General features: G+C 54.0%; 1 protein-coding gene and 1 long non-coding RNA gene across 6 annotated transcripts in view; one reads left to right on the forward strand and one right to left on the reverse strand.

The window, feature by feature from the left end:
* The window catches only part of CDH4 (cadherin 4), a 558,545-nt gene that overhangs the window by 14,951 nt on the left and 518,894 nt on the right, over nucleotides 1–24,700 (reverse strand). For all 5 annotated transcript variants that reach the window (XM_032606700.1, XM_032606699.1, XM_032606703.1 and 2 more), the window contains 2 exons: nucleotides 15,850–15,987; nucleotides 2,441–2,626 (listed from right to left, as the gene is read on the reverse strand). In XM_032606700.1, the coding sequence (XP_032462591.1) occupies nucleotides 2,441–2,626; nucleotides 15,850–15,987 (324 nt within the window). The remainder of the gene's footprint in view (nucleotides 1–2,440; nucleotides 2,627–15,849; nucleotides 15,988–24,700) is intronic.
* LOC116740781 lies at nucleotides 2,635–8,070 on the forward strand. Its single transcript, XR_004345949.1, has 4 exons — nucleotides 2,635–3,829; nucleotides 3,901–4,038; nucleotides 5,551–5,634; nucleotides 5,997–8,070. It is a non-coding gene; the product is annotated as an uncharacterized LOC116740781 (long non-coding RNA).

Genomic DNA, 24,700 nt, shown 5'->3' on the forward strand with positions numbered 1-24,700 from the left:
ATGACCATCGACATGATGAAACCAACAGATGGGGGCTGGTGGAGAGCCGTGTTTTTGCAGACTGCTTGCCGGTCATAACGGGGAGGAGCCAACTCCACGGTGATGGGAGCGGCCTGTCAGCACCGGAGCCCACTGGTCAGGCTCAGATGGCTGTGCACGGGACAACCAGACTTCTCACCGCGGAAGGCCCTTCAGGTCTGCAGCCCTGGTTACAGGAAGAGCAGAGAGCGAGAGACCAGATACACCGAGAGGAAGCGATAGGACAGATTCAGCACCGCGGACCCTGCGTTTGTGACAGGTCAGAGGTGGGGGAATATTCTAGATTATGAGAGATTCAAGAGATGGCACAACCGAATGCAACGTGGGGACCCTGGTTGGATCCAGATTTGAAAAACCATATCATAAAGAGACACTTGGAAAATTAAGGGCAATTAAATGCAGACTCAGGGCTTCCCTGGTGGCGCAGTGGTTGAGAGTCTGCCTGCCGATGCAGGGGATGCGGGTTCGTGCCCCGGTCCGGGAAGATCCCACATGCCGCGGAGCGGCTGGGCCCGTGAGCCATGGCCGCTAAGCCTGCACGTCCGGAGCCTGTGCTCCGCAACGGGAGAGGCCACAACAGTGAGAGGCCCGCGTACCGCAAAAAAAAAAAAAAAGTAGACTCGTATTGGAGATCACGGAGGCGTGGCTGTCTGTCTCAGGTGCTGCGACGGTTGTAGCTATGTGAGCAGAGGTCCTGGAGTTAGAAGCACACTGCAGCAAAACATGGACGGAGCGACTTGGCAGCACGCTAGTAACTGAACCTGAAGTGGCAGGTGAGGGCACACCCGTCTCTCTTGCTTCTAGGTGTGCTTGGAAACGTTTGTGGTAAGTGGTGTGACATTTCTGCTCAGAGGGGAACTGATCGCCTCGTGGGACCAGTTGTCCTGCGAGCCCTGGGGGTGCTGGTGATGGGGCCGTGCTGCCCTGCCTGCTGCTCGCCTGGCCGGGAGGCGCCTCTGCTCCTCTGGCCCAGCCCTGCCCCATCGCTGGGCTCCCACTGCAGCTCAGCCTTGATTTTTGTGAATACTTACCGTCATACACCTGGTGCATCAAACCCATGCCTTCTCAGCTCCTGCTACTAAGTAAGGTATTGAGCACGAGAAGAGTTTACCATAAAGTAAGTAACAGTGCTGAGTGGGCGTGGAAAGGGGACGGAGACGAGGCTCCCGAAGGTGCAGTGCCTGCCCGATGGGAAGGCCTGGAGGTGGCAGCAGAGATCGGGGTTCCGGGCCGACACTTGCGTCGTCCTCCCCACTGTCCCCCCGGCTCACCTTGCGGGAGCCCCCGTCCTCTGCAGCCGTGGTCTCCTCATCTGCTGAAGGAATGGGTGTTACCTGCAGAGCCCCTGGAGCCCCAGGTGAGAAGCCACGGCCCTCCCTGGTGCTTGCCTCTTCATGGCTGAGGTCCCCCCCGCCCACCCCGCCGCCGAGAACTAAGCAGTTGCCAGGCCTCCAGCCCCTCCCCCAGGGCTCCCGAGTGTTGGCGGGGGATGGGGGCGACTCCACTTAAATATACTGCTTCATAAAATCACAGTGGTTGTGCCTCTGAAGAAGTCACTAAAGGAAGTGGTCCTTCTCCCATAATTTATCCATTCGTGTCCCTGGAGGACAGGGAATAATGCTACGTGTCATGCATTAAAAATTGTGTCGCCAGTCTGAGTGAGGACACCTTCCAGGAAGATTATGGCCAACGGAAGTCTGTCGGAGGGCAAAACAAGACATATTGGTAACAGAGAAATCAGTGAGTAATTTGCTCCAACAGTTTCAGAGGCCAGACAGCCTCACTGGGCCTCCACTCAGCTGCCTCCCCCACGTATGGCCACGACCCTTCGCTCAAAGCCCAGGAGCCAGGTCTGCACCCTGAGGGGAGCAGCCCAGCGTGGGGTGCAGGCTCGTGGGGCAGGGCCGGGGGCGCACCAGTGCACGTGGGGGAGGCTTGGGGTGAAGTGTTTTCGCTGAGCCTTGCTGGGAGCCGCAGAGGCTACCGCGACCCTCGAACTGGCCTGCTCCCGCTGTTCCTGCCACCCTGGCCCTCCTCCGGGCACCTGGGGCACCGCTCACTCACTGCCTCGGGCAAAGCCTTGTCGCCGCCCGGCCGGGAAGCAGAAGAGGCTGATTCTTGGCCTCTGAGCTTCAGAAGCTGAGGGCCAGGTGCGAGGGAGGAGATGGGAGAGTTATCTTTTGGGGGGTGGGTGGCAGGTCAGGCCTGCAGAGTCCCTGGGGTCACGTGATCGGTCCTGCTGAGGCTGCCTCTGCCCCTGGCAGGTCGGGCGCAGTCCTTTGCCCTTGGACACTGGGGTGGCATGCACTGAACCCGAATATCACTCTTGTTACGTCTGCCTCAGGACACGTGGCGGGGGCGGAGCTCGGGGAGCCCAGCAGGAGGCGAGGTGAGCACCCACCTTCACCACGGTGACCATGCCCTCGTTGGTGACGGGGTCCGTGCGGACGCTGAAGTGGCCCGAGGGGTCCCCGCTGATGATGCGGTAGACAGCGTTCCAGTTCGGGGAGTGGGGCTGATCTCGGTCCATCACAGTGAGGTTTGCGACCACCATCTCCACCCGGTTTTCGGGGACTTCCCCTGCGTACTGCGAAGTGTAAGAAAAGACAACGTTACGAACCCGTGTGGAAGCCTGGAGAGGCTGGAGAGGTTCTCTGCTGACCCTGGGGGGCCTCTGCTTCCAGCTGCTCCCAGACACGGTGACTCCCACAGGTTGGCCCATCCCATGTCCGTGCCGACGAGGTGGCGTCTAGAGAGGGCTCTGCTTCCTCCAGCTGAGGCCCAGCAAAGCCCGAGGCTCATCTGCACGTACCCACCTCCAAACTAATCCCTGCCTGCGCACGCACGCACGCACGCACGCACGCACGCACGCCAGGCTCCTCCTAAATCCCCTTCAAGCCCTTCCCATAGGCAGCAGGGGACCAATGCAAATACCTGCGGCTTGCAAGAGACTATAACAACGTGCTTACAAAATGGGAAACGAACAGGAGTGGGGACGCAGCTGCAGAGGGCTTCCCGAGCTGAACCATCTCTGGGCTCCTGCCGTCCCGGTGGTCCCCGACACGGGCTTGGGGCCTGGGGTCAGCAGCTGCAGATGACCAAACACAGAGCCTCAACCCTTTCTTTCCTGCCGCAGCAGTGAGGGCTGCAAACCACGCCCATCGGTGAGTGGGGTTCACGTGGCCGCAGTCGTTACGGGCAGGCAGAGACGGTGTGCGTGGCGGGGCGTGTCGGCGCTGGTGTCGAGGTGGTGATGGAAATCTGAGCACCTCTCAGCTGGCGAGTCAGTGCCGTGCAGCTGTGGCCCAGCTCAGAAGAGCCCCGAGCTCGGTTTACCGCTGTGCGGTCACAGTCTTGAAATTCTTCATACTTTGTGAATGAGGGCCCTGCGTTCTTATTTGGCGCTGGGCCACGCAAATCGTGTGGCCGTTCTGTCACAGTGCAGTGTGCTTTTGAGCCACAAAACCTGGAGACAAAGTTTGCACAAATATCTGGGGATTTCCCGTCGTGTTCACAGCAGCGCAGCCCTAACGATGGTTACCGAGTGCGCACTCTGTGCCAGGTACCGCCCTTGCGTTATTCTGCTGGTTCCTCAGGAGAACCCCATTCTTATCCCCATTTTGCAGATGAAGCAGCAGAAGCAAGAGAGGTTGAGAGACCTTGGCACAGCCCAGAGAAAGCACCGCTCAGGGAGACCGCCGACTGACTGCGGGAGCCTGGACCCAGCCATGCTGGAGACAATGCGGCTTCTGCGAGATGAGGAGATTCTCTTCTTGTTTCAGTTGCCAGGGTCAGTGTAGTGGACATCAGTAGGCTGTTTGGCTCTCCAGCACCTTCTGAATTCCCCTCTTTATTTTCCAGAACCGGGCTTTCTCGCCCTCCTCTACTGCCACGACCTGGTCAGGTGATCTAGAACCTGCCAGTGGGACACACCTTCATGAGTTTGATTCAGAAGAGAGGCAGAGAGACCTTGTGCTTTGGCGCCTGCAGTGGCAGAAGGTGGGTGGTGCCACCGTGTCCAGCGACGGAGATGGGAGCTGAGGCCTCTGCGCCCCGTGGCAGTGGAAGGTGGGGGTACCCCCGGCGGAGCCCCCCAACCGGATGCACCCGGCTCTCGGAGTTTGTGGCCACTCATGTGCTTTGGCAGCTACTGTCTTAATCAGGGTGGGTTCTGGTGCCGTCACCTGACAGCCCACCCCCCCCCCCCCGCCACAGTCCAGTTTCAGTGCACCCCATGGGGGCCCTGTTGGGCGCCTCCACCCACTCTGCTCTGGTCCCCCGAGAATACGGGCCTGTGGTTTCACGGCATGGGGAGAGCTGCGTGTCCCGGAGACCAGTTCCTTCCAGACTTCCGGGTGAAGTTTATTTGAAAGGTCTATTTTAATTCATGCAAGTTTAATAAAGGTTCACGAAGAAGTGCCTTAAGCTGGGAAGTGTGGCTTAGCATTTTCTTATGAACCTTCCCCTAGCCATGATGAGTTTTAAATTTAATTTTTTGGGTTTTCAGACACAGGGAAAGCCTCTCCCATGCCCCGTGGGATGTAAAGGCGGATACTTGGGAAAGGAAGAATTTGAAGAGTGTCGGAATTTCTTGCATAGCTGTAACCCAGAATTCACATGCACCCCCATCTCGAGACGCAGGGTGGATTTCCTATTCGTGCCTGGGCCTTCCAGCACAACCCCAGCTCCTCCGCACAAATCTGTGGGGCTCCCAGGGGAGGGTCACATTAGCAGAGTGGAGGACTTGGGTGGGAACAGTGAAGCCCAGCCAGGATTTAGGGAAGACCCCTCAGCCAGGCCGAGAGGATGGAGGATGGCAGAGCTTGTCCCCACAGACCCGGGGACCACCAGGGCACCTGCTCCACTGGGGATGCCAGACTCCCTGAGATGACGCTTTTGTTTCTGGCCCCAGTATTCGAACCATCGCTGGTCCTAGCGCGGCTCAGGCCTGAGGACCTGACCCTCCCCCAGCTGCCTTCTCTCTGGGCCCTGGACCCTGGTATGACCGAGGGTGTTATGCGAGGGGGGTGTCCCCCACCCAGTCCTCTCCTGAGCCAGGAACTCAGGGATCGCCCTGGAAGCCCCGGGGCTGCGTTGGCTTCTGTTGGAAAACGTGCATTCTCCTCTGACATTCCTATGGTTTTACTTTTTGTTTTGTTTTCTTTTTAGTTTCTTTATCATTTGCAGTGAGAATTTCCAAGCCTCCCCTCCTTCTCTCCCTCACAGCCCACAGCACTTCCGAGCTCCTGCTCTCTTCTTTTCATCTTTCCGCAGCGCCTGGCCCCGGGGGCTCCGGCCCAGGGACGTGCGCCGCGGCACTGGTGCAGGGGAGCCGGAGGTGGTAGTGGTACAACGTTCCGGCAATTTTAACTTTTGAAATTTAGTTTCCTCTCCAGTAAAACGGTGACGATTTCTGTCGGCTTCTGAGTTTGGAATCAGAATCTGACGGGTGGGGCCAGTGGCTCGTAACGGGGGACCTGGCGGCTGACATCCATCCTCCTCCACCCACAGGGAGAAGCCTGGGGCCCGGGGCCCGGGGCCCGGGTGGTGACTCTGGAGCCTTGTCCCCTCCTTGCGGTGCTGCTGTGAGAACAGGTGAGTGACGCCCGGGACGTGGCCCTTGGGACGCCAGCTCAGTGAGAGGACCCTGAAGCACCTCCCCGGCTTTTTGGTTCACAGACGGGCTTGGTCACCCCCTTTCCAGAAAGAAGGGCTACTGGGTGCTTGTCGCCCTCTCTTCTGTCTTCAGAGGACCCTGGGAGGGGACCCACCATGATCTCACGCCCCCTTTATTTTTTTTTTTAACATTTAGCTTAATTTTATTCATGCTTTTGCCTTGGAATGGGGACTAGGTCATCCAATCAAATATACAGTAAAGACAAATACGTCCTATCACGTACAGTCTTGAACTGTAGCGCGATGTACCTTAAGGACTCCCATCCTCCCTTTCTTAACAGATGAGGAAACGACTTGGAATGAATGTTTTGGTGCCTCCACCGTGAACCCCTCACCCGCTGAAGGCAGAGCCGGGACCCTGTCTGCTCCGCCGCCCAGTCGGTGCCCCTGTGATGGGGGTCAGGTACCACCCGCGGCGTTTTTAGGGCAGAGAACAAACTTCCCTGTAGATGAGCGGATGCTCCCAGCTTCACCTTGAGCCATGTAACACTTACGCGTCAAGAGGGGAAAACGTTCTGACGCTCAGAGAGGTCCGACTATCAGCCTAAGGGCACAAAGCTAGGAGGGACCCGGGGGTTCGGGGGGGGGGGGGCAGAAGGGGGCTTCCCGACTCCAGGAGACCCTCCCGTGGGCCTGTGTGTGGCTGGGTCTCAGGGCTTTGCTCCAGGACCTGAGGATGAGGCAGAGGGAGGCCCTTGGGTCGGGTCTGCGGCTGTGTCCTGGGGGCCTCCGCCCTACCCCAGGGGACCCGCCTCACCTTGCAGGGGTGCTGAGGGACAGCCTCGCAGTGGCAGCAAGCAGAGCGCAGGCTCGGAGCAGGCGAAGGGAAAACGACGTCTAATTCACATTTCAGAACAGGAATTGTATCATGCAAATCCCCACCCCCACCTCTTCAGCTTCTGCTGATGGCTCTTGATTAAGCTCGATAAAATTAGCCTGGTTGTGCAGGGGGTGCAGCCAGCCCCGGGCCTTCGCCCGCCTGCCCCCACTGAGCCCAGCAGACGGTGTCCTGGGGCCCTGCCTTCCACCCGTCCCGAGGGGCCGTGTCATAACGTGTGACCCCGGGACATTAGCCAATCCACACACATCCACGCCGCCGGCCCACAGCCCCGACAGTAAGCAGGCTGGGCCTCTATGTGCTCTCCTGGCCTCCAGGGCCCGGGCCTGGCTGAGGCCGACTGGGGTGGAGGAGGGGCGGGGGCGGCTCTGGGAAGAGGCAGCTGTTCCGAAAGCCCGGAGGAGCATCGTCCTGAGGAAGAGTCCCGGGAGCCAGGCTGTGCCCACCTTTCCTTCATCCAGGCGTGCAGGCAGGAACTTTCCCCGGGGAGGTGCCCCAAGGCACCTCCTTGGGTCACATGCAAACTCCCTCCTGGGTCTCCGTGTAACTCCCGGGCTGCCCCCTTTTCAGGCATGTGTGCGGATCCGGGGGTATCTTGTTGATCATCTCCCCTCCCCTCGTGTGGACACCCCAGCGCAAACAGGTCAGGAAGGTGCTCCGCCCCATCGCTTCCTCACAGGCCATCTAGGACCCGGCCTTTCTAGGGGATCAGCGGGCGTTTGCAGGGCGGCTGGCGTGCAGAAGCACAGACGAGGTTCAGGCTAGAAGCAGAGGAGCCACACAGGGCTCAGGTCAGGGCTGACCAGGGCTCGTCAAAGCCAGATCAGGGCTCGGAACAGTGGGCGGAAGTGTTCCCCCGCGGATGTGCCCTGCGGGAGCTCGGGTGTGAGGGCAGCCTCGGGGCCCCTCTCTGGAGCTGCGGAAACCCGGGAAGGCAGCGCTGCTCCATCTCAGAAGGGGACGGGAGACACACTTGGGGTCTCGAAGGACAGAGGTGTGGTGCGAAGGTGGGCCCGCGGAAGCAGGAGATGTGGGTTGGACTCTGTCTCACTGTGTGACCTCGGGTAGCCCGAATTACCCCTCCGGGCCTCAGGTGTCTCTGGTGGAAAAAGGGATAGCAGCTGTTTTCCTGACGGAGAAAACCCTCCTCTGAGGAAATACACTCAGAAGCCTTTAGATGTGAGGGCATCACGCATACTACTGATTCCCAAGCAGCTCAGAAAGAATTGTGTGGGCGCACCTACAGGGAGAAGCGGGCACACGTGGCATGGCGCCGACAGGGTCGGTGTGCGCGGCTCTCCCTTTTGTTTGCTTTAACTGGAGCACAGCTGATGTACAATGTGTGTTAGTTTCAGGTGTAGAGCAAAGTGACTCAGTTATACACATATATATGTAAATTCTTTCTCGGGGTCTTTCCCCATACAGGTTATTAGGAAGTACTGAGCAGAGCTCCCTGTGTTACACAGTAGGTGCTTGTTCTCTATCTATTTTATATACAGTCGTGTGTATATGTTAATCCCAACCTCCTAAATTATCCCCCGGCCCCTTGGTAACCATAAGTTTGTTTTCTATGTCTACGAGTCTGTTTCTGTTTTGTAAATAAGTTCATCTGTATCATTCTTTTAGTTTCCACGTGTAAGTGATAGATGATGGTATTTGCCTTTCTCTGTCTGACTTCACCTAGCATGATCATCTCCAGGTCCATCCACGTTGCTGCAAGTGGCATTATTTCATTCTTTTTTATAGCTGAGTAATATTCCATTGTATATATCTACCCCATCTTCTTTATGTACTCATCTGTTGATGGACATTTAGGTTGCTTCCATGTCTTGGCTATTGTAAGTGGTGCTGCAGTGAACACTAGGGTGCGTGTATCTTTTCAAATTATGGCTTTCTCCAGATAAATGCCCAGGAATGGGACTGCTGGGTCATATGGTAGTTCTATATTCAGTTTTTTAAGGAAGCGCCATACTGTTCTCCATCGTGGCTGCACCAGTTTACCTTCCCACCAACAGTGCAAGAGGGTTCCCTTTTCTCCACACCCTCTCCAGCATTTGTTGTTTGTAGATTTTCTGGTGATTTCCATTCTAACTGGTGTGAGGTGATACTTCATTGCAGTTTTGATTTGCATTTCTCTAATTAGTGATGTTGAACATCTTTTCACGTGCCTTTTTGCCATCTGTAGGTCTCCTTTGGAGAAATTTCTACTTAGGTCTTCTGCCCATTTTTTGACTGGGTTTTCTTGATATTGAGCTGCATGGGCTGTTTGTATATTTTGGAGATGAATCCCTTGTCAGTCGCTTCATTTGAAAATATTTTCTCCCATTCCATAAGTTGTCTTTTCGTTTTCTTTATGGTTTCCCTTGCTATGCAAAAGCTCTTAAGTTTAATTAGGTCCCACGTGTTTATTTTTGTTTTTGTTTTCATTACTCTGGAAGATGGATCCAAAGATGTATTGCTGTGATATGTCAAAGGGTGTCCTCCCTATGTTTTCCTCTAGGAGTTTTATAGTATCCAGTCTTATGTTGAAGTCTTTAATCCATTTTGAATTTATTTTTTGTATCGTGTTAGAGAATGTTCTAATTTCATTCTTTTACATGTAGCTGTACAGCTTCCCCAGCACTACTTATTGAAGAGACTGTCTTTTCTCCATTGTATATTCTTGCCTCCTTCGTCGTAGATTAATTGACCATAGGTGTGTGGGTTTATCTGTGGGCTTTCTATCCTGTTCCATTGATCTACATTTCTGTTTTTGTGCAAGTACCATGCTGTTTTGATTACTGTAGCTTTGTAGTATAGTGTGAAGTCAGGGAGCCTGATTCCTCCAGCTCTGTCTTTCTTTCTCAAGATTGCTTTGGCTATTTGGGGTCTTCTGTGTTTTCATACAAATTTTAAAACTTTTTGTTCTAGTTCTGTGAAAAATACCGTAGGTAATTTGATAGGGATTTCACTGAGTCTGTAGATTACCTTGGGTAGTATAGTCATTTTGACAATATTGATTCTCCCAGTCCAAGAACTTGGTATATGCTTCCATCTGTTTATGTCATCTTCAGTTTCTTTCATCAGCATCTTACAGTTTTTGGAGTACAGGTTTTTCTTTTTTTCTCCTTAGATAGGGTCATTCCTGGGTATTTTATTCTTTTTGATGCCATGGTAAATGGGATTGTTTCCTTAATTTCCCTTTCTGATCTTCTGTTGTTAGTGTATAGAAATACAACAGATTTCTGTGTATTAATTTTGTATCCTGCAACTTTACCAGATTCACTGATGAGCTCTAGTAGTTTTCTGGTAGCATCTTTAGGATTCTCAATGAGTGTACAGTGTAATGTCATCTGAAAATGGTGACAGTTTTGCTTCTTCTTTTCCAGTTTGGATCCCTTTTATTTCTTTTTCTTTTCCAATTGCTGTGGCTAGGACTTCCAAAACTATGCTGAATAAAAGTGGCAAGAGTGGACAATCTTGTCTTGTTCTTTTAAAATTTATTTATTTTTATTCTATTTTTGGCTGCATTGGGTCTTTGTTGCTGTGCGTGGGCTTTCTCTAGTTGAGGCGAGCAGGGGCTACTCTTGCTGTGGTGCACGGGCTTCTCGTTGCGGTGATTCCTCTTGCTGCAGAGCACAGGCTCTAGGCGCATGGGCTTCAGTAGTTGTGGCACACAGGCTTAGCTGCTCCGCAGCATATGGGATCCTCCCAGACCAGGGCTTGAACCCGTGTCCCCCGCATTGGTGGATTCTTAACCACTGCGCCACCAGGGAAGTCCCCTTGTCTTGTTCTTGATCTTAGAGGAAACACTTTCAGCTTTTCCCCATTGAGTATGATGTTGGCTGTGGGTTTGTCATATATGGTCTTTATTATGTTGAGGTAGGTTCCCTCTATGCCTACTTTCTGGACAGTTTTTTTGTTTGGTCATAAATGGGTATTGAATTTTATCAGAAGTTTTTTCTGCATCTACTGAGACGATCGTATGGTTTTTATTCTTCAATTTGGTAATGTGGTGTATCACACTGATTGATTTGCAGATATTGAAAAATCCTTGCATCCCTGGGATGGATCCCACTTGATCGTGGTGTATGATCCTTTTAATGTATTGTTGGATTCGGTTTGCTAGTGTTTTGTTGAGGATATTTGCGTCTGTGTTCATCAGTGATATTGGCCTGTAATTTTCTTTTTTTTTGAAGTATTTTTGTCTGGTTTTGGTATCAGAGTGATGGTAGCCTCATAGAATGAGTTTGGAAACGTTCCTTCTGCAATTTTTGGAATAGTTTCAGAAGGATAGGTGTTAACTCTTTTCTAAATGTTTGATAGAATTCACCTGTAAAACCATCTGGTCCTGGACTTTTGTTTGTTGGGAGTTTTTAAATCACAGATTCAATTTCAGTACTTGTAATTAAATGGTCTTTTCATATTTTCTGTTTCTTCCTGGTTCAGTATTGGGAGATTGTACCTTTCTAAGAATTTGTCCATTTCTTCTAGGTTGTCCAATTTATTGCCATATAGCTGCCTGTAGTAGTCTCTTGTTCTTTGTATTTCTGTGGTGTCAGTTGTAATGTCTCCTTGTTCATTTCTAGTTTCATTGATTTGAGTCCTCTCCCTTTTTCTCTTGATGGGTCTTGCTAAAGTTTTATTAATTTTGTTTATCTTTTCAAAGAACCAGCTTTTATTTATTTATTTATTTGTTGCGGTACGCGGGCCTCTCACTGTTGTGGCCTCTCCCATTGCGGAGCACAGGCTCCGGACGCGCTGGCTCAGCAGCCATGGCTCACGGGCCCAGCCGCTCGGCGGCATGTGGGATCTTCCCGGAGCGGAGCACGAACCCGCGTCCCCTGCATCGGCAGGCAGACTCTCAACCACTGCGCCACCAGGGAAGCCCTAAATAGTTGTTTTTTTTTTTTTTTCTGCGGTACACGGGCCTCTCACTGTTGTGGCCTCAGCTTTTATTTTAATTGATCTTTTTTGATGGTTTTCTTAGTCTCTATTTCATTTATTTCTGCTCTGATCTTTACGATTTCTTTCCTTCTACTAACTTTGGGTTTTGTTTGTTCATTTTTAGTTGCTTTAATGTAAGGTTAGGTTGTTTGAGGTTTTTCTTTTTCCTGAGGTAAGCTTGTATCGCTATAAACTTCCCTCTTAGCACTGCTTTTGCTGCGTTCCGTAGCTTTTGGATCACGGTGCTTTCGTTGTCATTGTCTCCAGGTATTTTCTGATTTCCTCTTTGATTTCTTCAGTGATCCACTGGTTGTTCACTGGCATACTGCATAGCCTCCATGTGTTAGTGTTTGTTTTTTTGCAGTTTTTTTTCTTGTAGTTGATTTCTAACCTTATAGTGTTGTGGTTGGAAAAGATGCTTGATATGATTTCAATTTTCCTAAATTTACTGAGGCTCACTTTGTGGCCCAGCAGGTGATCTATCCTGGAGAATGTTCCGTGTGCACTTGAAAAGAATGTGTATTCTGCTGCTTTTGGATAGAATGCTCTGTAGATATCAGTTAAGTGCATCTGGTCTAATGTGTCATTTAAGGCTTGTGTTTCCTCACTGATTTTGTCTGGATCGTCTGTCCATTGATGTAAGTGGGGCGCCGAAGTCCCCCACTATTATTTATTTACTGTCAATTTCTCCTTTTATATCTGTTAACATTTGCCTTATATATTGAGGTGCTCCTGTGTTGGGTGCATATATATTTACAACTGTTGTATCTTCTTCTTGGATCGATCCCTTGATCATTACGTAGTGTCCTCCTTTGTCTCTTGTAGTAGTCTTTATTTTCAAGTCTATTTTATCTGATATGAGTTTTGCTACTCCAGCTTTCTTTTGATTTCCATTTGCATGGAATACCTTTTTCCACCCCCTTTCAGTCTGTATGTGTCTCTAGGTCTGAAGTGGGTCTCTTGTAGACAACATATATATGGGTCTTGTTTTTTTATCCATTCAGCCAGTCCACGTCTTTTGGTTGGAGCATTTAACCCGTTTACATTTAAGGTAACTATTATTATTATTTTTTGTGGTACGCGGGCCTCTCACTGTTGTGGCCTCTCTCGTCGCGGAGCACAGGCTCTGGACGCGCAGGCTCAGTGGCCATGGCTCACGGGCCCAGCCGCTCCGCGGCATGTGGGATCCTCCTGGACCGGGGCACGAACCTGTGTCCCCTGCATCGGCAGGCAGACCCTCAACCACTGCACCACCAGGGAAGCCCCCATTTAAGGTAATTATTGATACGTATGTTCTTACTGGCATTTTGTTAATTGTTTTGGGTTCGTTTTTGTAGGTCTTTTTTCTTCCTTTCCTCTTTTGTTCTTCTCTCTTCTTATGATTTGACGACTATCTTTAGTGTTGTGTTTGGATTCCTTTTTCTTTTTTGTGTGTACGTCTATTATAGATTTTTGGTTTGTGGTTACCATGAGGTTCTGATACAGCAGTGTATATAAATATACGATTGTTTTAAATTGTGATCTCTTAATTTCAAACACACTTCCAGTGTCCTGCACTTGTGCTCTCCTCCTCTCACGATTGCTGGTGTTGATACCATGCTTGTGTGGATGATCTCCTACCTTTACTGTACGTTTGCCTTTACTGGTGAGCTTTCCCATTTCATCATTTTCTTGTTTCTAGTTGTGGCCTTTTCTTTTCCACTTAGAGAAGTTCCTTCAGTGTCTGTTGTAAAGCTGGTTTGGTGGTGCTAAATTCTTTTAGCTTTTGCTTGTCTATAAAGCTTTTGATTTCTCCATCAAATCTGAATGAGAGCCTTGCTACGTAGAGTATTCTTGGTTGTATGTCTTTTCCTTTCATCACTTTAGATATATCCTGCCACTCCCTTCTGGCCTGCATAGTCTCTGCTGAAAAAAATCAGCTGATAATCTTTTGTTTTTAAAAACAAATTTATTTATTTTTGGCTGTGTTGGGTCTTCGTTGCTGCGAGCGGGCTTTCTCTAGTTGTGGCGAGCGGGGGCTACTCTTTGTTGTGGTGCACAGGCTTCTCATTGTGGTGGCTTCTCTTGTTGCAGAGCACGGGGTCTAGGCGCGCAGGCTCAGTAGTTGTGGCACACTCCGCGGCACAGGGCTCGAACCCGTGTCCCCTGCACTGGCAGGCGATTCTTAACCACTGCACCACCAGGGAAGCCCCAGTCTTTCCTTTTCATTGATGAGTGACTGTTCAGCAGTTAGTTGTGATTTTGGTGCTTTTGTGTTAGGTGAGCGCAAGGCCTTCTACTCCACCATCTTGTCTTCTCTCTGTGAGGCTATTCTTTTCCCTGTTTCTATTCTTGCAACTTTTCTGTGAGCCTGAAATTATTTCTAAACACATGTTGAAAAAATTTCAAGGGCGTTCGGAATCTGTGGATATGGAAAGGTCTTCAAGACATATCATAAGCGGAAAAACCAAAACAACGCAAGGGTCAGAGTGAAAACACAAGGGGCTCTTCCTCAAAGTAAGTCATTTCATACCTTTTAAGGTACTGTACCGTGTGTGTGAATTACCTAACCAAATACTCAAGTTAATTTTTAAAAAAGAGATAGATAATGATTAAGTGAAGCCGGGTGAGGCAATGAAAACTTGTTCCTAGTTCCAAAGGGTCCAAGCTGAGAACAGAAAAAACCCAGATGGGCGGGGCCCTATCTGACTGAACTGATACAGCAACAAGGAAGGACCCCAGAGGCCTTATGCCACCAGGTGGGAGGCTCCAGGGAATCGTGTGTTCCGTGTGACTCCGTTTACATGACATCCTAGAACAGGTAAAGCTCACCTTGGACGATGGGCCTGGGTTGCTGCCGGCGGGGGGGAAGGTTTCACTCAAGATTTGTGCCTCATACTGTAGGCACGTCAGACCTCAGTGCAACGAACAATGAGCTGCTCTCCTCATGTCCAGACTCCCTGGGACGCTGCTCCTGAGCCCTTCCTGCCACTGCCCACTGGCCGTGGAGAGCAAACAGAATGGAAGCCATCCCACCCTAACCAGGGGGCAGAGACCTGAGCGGCTCCCTCTGTGGGGCGATCTGCCATCTGCCCACCAGATGGCGCTGTGCCCTTATGGCTGAGGCTGCCCTCCTCTGGCTTGGTCCAGCCACAACACAGAGCCTAGGACTCTGAGATGCCTTACTGCAGGGATGTGGGATTTGGGGACTCCAGAATTTGGAGCCTGGGGGGGGGGGGGGGATGGGGAAGCAGGATGAGGGCACGCAGGGACGCTGGCCTACCCACTGGGAGAATGAGGGGTCTCCTCTCTGTCCCCCCCACCCCCTCCACTGGGGCATGAGAGCACAGCTTCCTGGGCTCAGCCCCAGCTGCCCCACTAGTGGGCTGAGTGGCTCTGGACAAGTGACTTAGCCTCTCTGAGCCTCAGTATCCTCCTCCATAACTGGGTCCCGAGCCTCATGGGGCTGCTGGGGCCCAGAGGTTGACCAGGAAGCCCAGGCTGCTGCCTGGTGGAGCGGGGGTGAGGGGTGCTCCACAGCTTGGCTTGCACTCCGGTTCTTTTGTTACTGTTATTGCTGTTACCCTCTCATCCACTCGGTGCCGCGGGAGTGAGGCTTAGAGAAGGCAACCCTGACACCCTGGGGGGAGGGGGCAGCCTCCACCTCCCAGCGGAGTCCTCACTGACCCTCCCCTCTGCCCATCCGGCCCCCTGCATCTGCCGCATTTCTGGACGGGCACCTGCAGGGTGGGTATATGTTCCCATTCTGTCAGCAACCCCACTCCGGGGGGCGTGGCCCCAAAGACAGCAGCTCCTTTGGAATTCAGAGGAACTGGGAGCCGTGACTCATGGCTCTGTGATCCCTCGGCTCTGCCGCTAGGGCGTTCCTGTGGTCATTTAGGTTCTGGGCAGCCTGGCACGTGGCCTGGTCACAGCCCGCTGGTCACAGCCCGCAGAACGTACAATGTGTCCCCCACGCCCTGCTGCCCCCCTGCTGATGGTGGGCCGTGGAGGGCCAGCTACGGTCCCGCCGCAGGGACCTGCCCTGTCCCCAGGCATCCCCCCCGACAGTCCTGCCTCACATGCAGCCATGCACACACCCCACACTGGCTGACCCTGGAGCCCAAACGCCGCTGGTCAAGTCCTCCGGATTCGGGAGGAGTGTCCAACTCACTCTGTCCTGGGAGCCTCTCCAGGTGTCAGCCAGTGGTCAGTAGCGGGGCCTGCAGACACCCGGAGCTCCTCTCCCGCTCAGCCCCCCGCCGCTCGGGGCCTTTGTTAACAGCCTGTCTGTCTGTCTATTCGTCTGTCAAGCTCCTTCCATCAGGTGGCAGCAGAGAGAGGAGCAACCCGAATGCCCGGGAACTGTCTCTGAGGGGACGTGCACTCACCGTGCTGGCAGTGAACTCTGGCGGGTTGTCGTTCACGTCTGTCACCGTGATGATGGCTGTGGCCGTGTTGGACAGGCCATAGTTCAGGTTTCCTTCCATGTCTGTTGCTTGAACAATGACTGTGTACTGCTGAACTTTCTAGAAGGGCATGAGGAGGAGGAAGACAGCATCAGTTTGGGTTTTAGTTTACAGGCTGTTTATACTTTCATTCAAGATATACATTCCCCGGATGGACTAAGCTGGGTCCCCGTCCTGCCCGGGGGCGCTGGCCGCAGGGCGCTCGGCAGGTGACCTGGCAGAAGAAAGTTCTCACTTGCGGTGGGTGGTGAGGTCTCTGCCTTCACCTCAGTGCCTGGCTTCCACGGGTGTAGATCGAGGTAGAAATAAGGAAAAGGGGGCCCGGAGCACACAGCACGCTGTGCTGGGTCTGCCAGACCAGGGGTTTGGAAAGAGGGGCGACCCCCAGACGTGTGTCTGCAGGGACCTCATTTCTTTAGCATCCTCAGTGTCTAGTTCAGCCTCAGTCCAGAAATCCAAACAGGAGAAGGGAGTCAAGCCCTCCCCTCTCGGCAGGCACAAAGACGCCAGCGCACTCTGTGTCTGAACAGTCTGGAAGGAGTGGTTAGCGCCAGATCCAGGTGTGAACTTTGAAAGGCACAATGATGCTTGACGGGGACGGCGAATTTCACTGGGCACTGAAGGGGCCGCCCAGCCCTTCTCCACCTGGACCCACTGGTGCAGCAACCCCAGGTCAGCAGAGGGGACCTTGCCACACCCCTGTTCTGAGCAGAGGCCGCAGGTGTTTCCAACCGTGACAGGTGAGGACGAGCCTGGTGGGCAGCTCTCTGCTGGGACCACAGCCCACCTCTCACTGGCACCGTTAGGGAGGGAGGGTTCTGGGGTCCAGGGCAGAAAGGGACCTTCTGAAATGCCTCCAAGGAATGAATGATCCCAAGTCCCGCTCCCCTAAGAGGTTCAGGGAAGAGCCCACCTCTCAGCCCCACGATTCAGGGGAATGTCCTCAGGATCCCTAGGGGGCTCTGGAAGGAATTATAAACAGCAGACGGTCACAGACTGCCACTCTCTTTCCCTCCCTCCCAGCCTCCCTCCATCCACTCCTCCATCCATCCGTGAGTCCCTCCATTTCTCTCTCTCCTTCCCAGACCCACAGCCCATGTGGGGAAAGCAGGACAGCCGCACGTAAATCAATGAAATTAGAACACTCCCTCTCACACCATACACATAAATAAACTCAAAATGGCTTGAAGACTTAGACATGACACCATAAAACTCCTAGAAGAGAACATAGGCAAACCATTCTCTGACATAAATCGTAGCAATGTTTTCTTAGGTCAGTCCCCCCAGGTAATAGAAATAAAAGCAAAAATAAATGTTAGCTTTTGCACAGCAAAGGAAATGATAAACAAAATGAATAGACAACCTACAGACTGCCAGCAAATATTTGCAAAGGGGGCTTCCCTGGTGGCGCAGTGGTTGAGAGTCCGCCTGCCGATGCAGGGGACACGGGTTCGTGCCCCGGTCCGGGAAGATCCCACATGCAGTGGAGCGGCTGGGCCCGCGAGCCATGGCCGCTGAGCCTGCGCGTCCGGAGCCCGTGCTCCGCAGCGGGAGAGGCCGCGGCAGTGAGAGGCCCGCGTACCACAAAAAACAAACAAAAAAAAATTACAAATGATGCGACCGACTGACAAGGGCTTAATCTCCAAAATACACAAACAACTCAATAACAAAAACCCAAACAACGCAGTCAAAAAATGCACAGAAGACCTAAATAGACATTTCTCCGAAGAAGACATATAAATGGCCAAGAGGCATGTGAAAAGATGCTCAACATCGCTAATTATTAGAGAAATGCAAATCAAAATTACAAACAGATACCACCTCACAGCAGTCAGAATGGCCATCATCAAAAAGTCTACAAACAATAAATGCTGGGGAGGGTGTGGAGAAAAGGGAACCCTCCTGCACTGCTGGTGAGAATGTAAATTGGTACAGCCAATGGAGAACAGTACGGAGGTTCCTTAAAAAAACTACAAATAGAGTTACTGTATGATCCTGCAATCCCACTCCTGGGCATATACCCGGATAAAACCATAACCCCAAAAGATACATGCGCCCCAGTGTTCACAGCAGCGCTGTACACAACAGCCAGGACATGGAAGCAACTTAAATGTCCACGGACAGATGAACGGATAAAGAAGATGTGGCACATATACATGGAATACTACTCAGCCATGAAAAAGAACGAAATAATGCCATTTACAGCAACACGGACGGGCCTAGAGGTGATCATACTAAGTGAAGTCAGTCAGAGAAAGACAAGTCTCGTATGATCTCACTATGTGGAATCTTAAAAAAAAAGGTACAAGTGAACTTGTTTACAGAACAGAAACAGACTCACAGACACAGAAAACAAACTTACCAAAGGGGAAAGGGAGGGGAGGGATAAATCAGGAGTTTGGGATTAACAGATCCACACTACTGTATATGAAATAGATAACAAGTTCCCGCTGTGCGGCACGGGGAATTGTATTCGATATCCTGTAATAAACCATAATGGGAAAGGATATGAAAAAGAATATGTGGCTTTATACATGTATAACTGGATTGCTTTGCTGCACACCTCAAACTAACACAACGTTGTAACTCAACCGTACTTCAATAAAAAATACAAGACGTTTGGTGGCCCTGGGTTCTGACATCAGGCATCACAGACCAGGCACCTCCCGGACAGGCCTCATGGTGATGCCACAAACTTCTCAGGGAATGAGGGCCGGGGAAACCAGGGAGGCTTCCAGGAGGTGGTGGGCTGTTCTGCCCAGAGGTGACAGGATGAGTGAGGGCTGAGTGGAGGGTGTGGACCAGAGCTGGGAGGTGGCTCGGGGGGCTCACACTGTCTCCCACCCACACGGATGTCTGGCCTCCACCTCTGTCAGCGCCGCAGTCCACGTGCCCAGGGCCGGCGTGCAGCTGGGGGGTGGCGGTGCTAACTCCCCTCCCCCCCGCCCCAGCTCTTATTCCAAGAGGCCTCCCCCAGGAGTGAGCCTCTCAGAGGAGCAGGAAACAGCTCCTTGGCACACAGCTGGGGCGTCCCTTCAAGGGATGAAGTATCTGGAGGAGGAGAGTTAGGAGAGCACATAGGGGCCTCTGAACAGGCTCCTAGGTAGGGGGCGAGAGGGGAGGGGCCCCAGTGCCGTGCTGGGCTCAGGTCCCCACCTGGGAGATGGGGCAGGGCCACGTGCCTGAGATAGCGAGCGGGAAAGCAGTTCCAAGACCGGGACAGTCACTGCTCTTCCCCCCTCACCTGCTCTGACACCGGCCAGACCCTGGGGACCCACCTCGTGCTGGGCTCCTGTTCCCGCTGCCAAGAACCGGCTGTGACGGCGCCTCCAGGGGACCCCCTCCCGCACCGCAGAATGGACCTGCCCTCCTCACAGCCCCACAGTCCTTGGGATCAACCCCTCTGACAGTCACTCAACAAACATGGGCCTGACTCTCCTCGGAGATGGAGAGCACCCCGAGGTCGGCCTCACACTCAGGCTGGGCCCCTGGAAGCCCAGCCTGGAGCCGGTACACAGAACGCACTCAGTCCGTGCTCGTTACATGAACCGAGCACACGTCTAAACAGCTGATGATGTTTTTTGTGAACGTGGTTAGAACCTGCGCCCAAGGAGACATGAAAAAATCAAAGAGACAGCTTACACTTGCTTGGGTGCTACGTCACACCTTGAAAGTTCTCCCACAAAAGATTAAGTCTTGCCTCCTTCCCTGCTTCCTCTCTCCGTCCTCCATCTACCTACCCGACTACTCATCCATCCATCCTCCATCCATCTATCCTTCATTTACAGGGACCCCTCCCTCCCTCTGTTAGGTGGGATCACGACCACCTGGTGAGGTGGCGCGAGGTCCTCTCAGCTGTTCATGAGATACACGAACTCAGGGAGCGGGGACAGGCTTCCCCTGGAGGTGCCATCAGAGCCAGTTCTTGAAAGCAGAGTGTGGGGCTCACCAGACAGGGAAGCGGGGACAGGCACGATGTGGGTCCCCAGGGTCAGGGTGGTGTTGGGGCAGGTGAGGGGGAGAAGCACGGTGACTGTCCCAGGCTAGGAAGTGCTTTCCCTTCCTGCTCACTCCTTCGGTGATGTGGCCCTGCCCCATCTCACAGGTGGGGACACTGAGTCTCAGGATGTCCCCAGTGGCACACAGCAAACCAGAGGCTGCTGGAGTGGCCACTGGGATTCCTGATGCGGGTTGGCGCCTCTGTGATGGAAAATGCAGACGGCTCCGTATTGCCAAGGCAGCGACGTCAGCCAAGATGCCAGCGGGCCTCTTTCTGAATGTGGCACACAAGGTACCCGAGGGCACGGCAGCACCATCCTTAACCCGCTTCCCCCGACAGTTGCAGGGTCAGGATCCACCTCCACGTGTGTGGACAGGTGCATATGCTCAGACATCCATCAGGCCCTTGACATCAGGACCTCGCTCAGGGCAGGGGTCCCTCCTTCGCGACTGCTGTGCCTCCGGACCCCAGCAGGGAATAAGTGCCCCTCCCTCTTGCCCATCAAAGGCGGCTGGTCATCTCTGGTCACTGCTGCCTCAGCAGGGACATGGCAGCGACAGGCTGGGGACAGTACCAGTGCCAGGGTGGGTAGACCAACAAACTGAACCCAAACCTCAGGTCCCCACGTGCCCTCGGCGAGGGTCCCGCCCAGAGCATCCCGGATCCAGCTAGGCCTGAAGGCGCCCTTTGTGTTCAATGACAGGAGCCAGTTATCCCTCTTTTTTGTTTGATCCGGTTGGAGCTGGTTTCTGTCCTCTGCCACAGAAGGGGGTCTGACTGCCCCACCTGTTACTGTCTTTCTTTTTGTGAGGGACATCATCACGGGAAGCACAGTGGGACGACCGGGCACCTAATGCAGGAGAGAACAGGACTCTGCTGCCGTTTTCCCAGCACCCCTGGCCCCGACCCTCTGGGGCACCGATGGGGCCTGAGGGCAGACTCGGGGCCCGACTGTCGTGGCCTCAGTCGGGGTGTCGTGGTGAGGGCTCTGCCATCGAGCCTCGCCAGAGTCACCCCCACAGCGTAGACAGACACCATGCCCTCCGTCCGGTTCTGTCTTAGATTATTCCTTACAGCTAAGGCTTTCTTGTACTTCAATAAACACATTTAGAAGCGTTTATGCCGCTGCTATAAATGGCAAACGAGCATCACCTTCCACGAATAGAAATTAGTCCTAAACACGACTGTGTATTTTTAAAGGTTCATCTGTGAATGTCCAGGCCCAGTGCACGAAGCACACGGGGGGACCCAGGCCGATGGAGCCACGCGACGCCCCCCGCAGTGGCTGGAGAGACACGCGGGCTGAGAGGGGCCCGCCCCACCCCCGGCTGGTAGGCTAACACAGAGTGGGTCCCGGGGCTCCTGCTCCCTGGGCAGAAGCAGAGGCCTACAGACCACTGGTCCCGGGGCAGGTGGGGCCCGCTGGCCGCACGCTTTCTCCTCCACCGCCACCCATGGGGCCTCCCTGCTGCCCCCCAAAGCCACGGTGCCCTCCGGGCCGGTGCAGGGCTGTTCCGCCTGCCCTAGCACTCTGCTCGCCCCCATCAGCAAGGCCTTCCCTGCCTCCCGGAATAAAATACAATCTCTGCCCCACGGCCGCTCCCCCTGCCGGCTGCCCGCTCTCCCGAGACTCTGCTTCACTTCTCAGCGTCAGCGCGGCCGCCCTCCGCCGGCTCCTACCCCACGAGCAGGGCTCCAGAGCCCAGGACTTCACACTCAGTGCCGTCTCCCCGGCGTCTACAACACGCCTGCACGTTGTCCGTGGGTGGCGGGGACGATGCCACCCTCCCTGGGCGCTGGCGGTGACTGTCTGTGGGCACAGCTCAGCGAGGCCGGGGCCACAGCTTGGATCGGTCTGCCCCAGGGCAGCCGGGCACAGGACAGGGGTGGGCATCAGGGATGCCCCTCGGGCTGACCCATACCACAGGTCTGGCAGCAGAGATGTTTCCAGAGCTCAGCAGGCGGAATGGGCGAGTGAGCCCCTAGGGGTCAGCGTTGAAGGGAGACCGCCTCAGGGCTGGCTGCCCTTGCAGGGCTGAGGCACCCAGAGTCCCACCGCGGGGCACGCACAGGCTCTGCCAGCCCCGACGTGGAAGGCTCCAGCCAGCCTGGGGGATGTGGAGGTGGGAGCTGGGGATGCAGAGCAGGAGGGAGCCGGCTGGGTCTCCCACCTGACCACAGATTCACCTTTGCCACCCAGGCCCTGCTTTGCGCGGGCCGTCACGGGGAAGAAAACACACATGATCATAGCGCAGGAGCCCACTGTCCGGCGCGGGCAGCTTCACCCTAAACGGGTCATGCATGGGCCACGGCGGGCGGGCCTGAGACGGACGGCGCTTGGCCGCTGGGGCCTCGGCTGCCCACCTCTGTTCCCACCCTGGTCTCGTCGGCCAGCAGGGATCACAGAGGTTATTCTTTGGGGGCAGTAAAGACAAACCCAAATATAAGTCCCATCAGGAGCCTCAGAACATGGAAATAGGGCCTCTGTACATAAAGTGAAGGTAAGGCTCGAGACGGGACCACCTGGGCTAGGGCGGCCCCAATCCAGTGACAGGTGTCCTGGGGAGAGGAGATGAGGGCACAGGACACGGGGAGGAGGTGGCCACTCGAGATGGGGGCAGAGACTGGAGTGGCCACAAGCGACGGATGCTGGCAGAAGCACAGGAGGTGTTCCACGACCCTCCAGAAGGAACCAGCACGGCCTGCGTTTGGGATCTCTGGCCTCCAGAGCTGGGAGAGCATGCAATTCTGTTGTCTGATGGCGCCCAGTGTGTGGTCACCCAGGAACCGCATAATGGCCTCGGGCTCACCCTTCCCAGGCCGCTGGAGGCATCTGAGATACCACCTTCCCCATGCTGGCCTTGCTCCAAGCAGATGGTGAGATTCCACTTGGAGAGGCTTCCCCTGAGACCCCGTGGCCTCACCGTCTGGGCTCTGTCCATCTCACCACCCGGCGGGAAGGAGGCAGGCCCAGGGCTGGAAGGCTGTGAGGAGGGTCGTCACCCCAACCTCGCCTCTGGGACCAGCCGACACTGCACGGGCCGAGCAGGAAACAGGAGGATTCGTGCCCACAGCAAAGGGAGGGGCTTAGCCAGAGAAGAGGAAGAAAAGTGTCGCCGTTGTCACGTGACTGACTGCAGCCAGAAGTCACTCGGTCTTTCTCGTCTCCTTAATCATAGAATCACAGCCTCTACACGGGGCCGTCATGGGCTGCTGCCCTCAGAAGACAATGGAGAGAAACATGGGGACACATGCAGGTGTGTGTTATGCACGTGCATTTTGTGTACTAGTGCACACACGTGTATGTGACAGGCACATGTATACGTGTGCAAGTATGCACACGCGTGTATGTGTGTATCCATGTGTGCACGCACACGTGTATGTGCCTGTGAACGTGTGCACATTGGTGTGCCTGAGTGTGTGTTGTACAGACAACCACCACTAGAGGGCGGGCTGGTCCTGCTTTGCGGAGCAGGGTCGGGGGTCCTTCCTGGCTATGGCGGGGGCCAGAAGAAAATCCAGCAAGAAGGAAGAAACGGGGGCTGGGACCCAGTGGAACCCAGTGCCTCCCCCTGGGTGGGGCCTCTGAGATCCAGGCCAGCTCAGTCTGGGCACCGGACTAGGCATCGCGGGAGCACTGGGGGGACACGGGTCCAGGCTCTGCTGTGGCTTTTGTTTCAGAAAGTATACTTTTCAGACTTAATAACGGTCACTGTTTTCTCTTTTACCAAATCCCGTTGTGGAGGGGCATCTAGAGGCCGGGGGTGGGTGGGCAGGGCCCACGCACACCCCCGGGAAGCATCCCTGGACACAGACACACTCACATCTTAGCAGCAGGGTCCAGCATGGTTAAGAGTTTTGATATTTTCATTTAAAAAGCCTTCCTAGATGGCGGAGTAGAAGGACGTGCTCTCACTCCCTCTTGCGAGAACACTGGAATCACAACTAACTGCTGAACGATCACTGACAGGAAGACCCTGGAACTCACCAAAAAGACACCCCACATCCAGAGACAAAGGAGAAGCCGCAGTGAGCCGGTAGGAGGGGCGCGATCACAATAAAATCAAATCCCATAACCGCTGGGTGCGTGACTCACAAACTGGAGAACACTTATACCACAGAAGTCCACCCACTGGAGCCCCACATCAGGCTTCTGAACCTGGGGGTCCGGCAATGGGAGGAGGAATTCCTAGAGAATCAGACTTCAAAGGATAGCGGGATTCGATTGCAGGACTTCGACAGGACTGGGGGAAACAGAGACTCCACTCTTGGAGGGCACACACAAAGTAGTGTGCGCACCGGGACCCAGGGGAAGGAGCAGGGACCCCATAGGAGACTGAACCAGACCTACCTGCTAGTGTTGGAGGGTCTCCTGCAGAGGCGGGGGGTGGCTGCGGTTCACCGTGGGGACAAGGACACTGGCAGCAGAACTTCTGGTAAGTACTCCCTGGCGTGAGCCCTCCCAGAGTCCTCCATTAGCCCCACCAAAGAGCTGGGTAGTCCAGTGCTGGGCCACCTCAGGCCAAACAACCAACAGGGAGGGAACCCAGCCCCACCCATCAGCTGTCAAGCGGATTAAAGTTTTACTGAGCTCTGCCCACCAGAGCAACAGCCAGCTCTACCCACCACCAGTCCCTCCCATCAGGAAGCTTGCACAGGCCTCTTAGCCTCATCCACCAGAGGGCAGACAGCAGAAGCAAGAACTACAATCCTGCAGCCTGTGGAACAAAAACCATATTCACAGAAAGAGAGACAAGATGAAAAGGCAGAGGG

The sequence above is a fragment of the Phocoena sinus genome, chromosome 15 (assembly GCF_008692025.1).
Source record: "Phocoena sinus isolate mPhoSin1 chromosome 15, mPhoSin1.pri, whole genome shotgun sequence".
NCBI lineage: Eukaryota > Metazoa > Chordata > Mammalia > Artiodactyla > Phocoenidae > Phocoena > Phocoena sinus.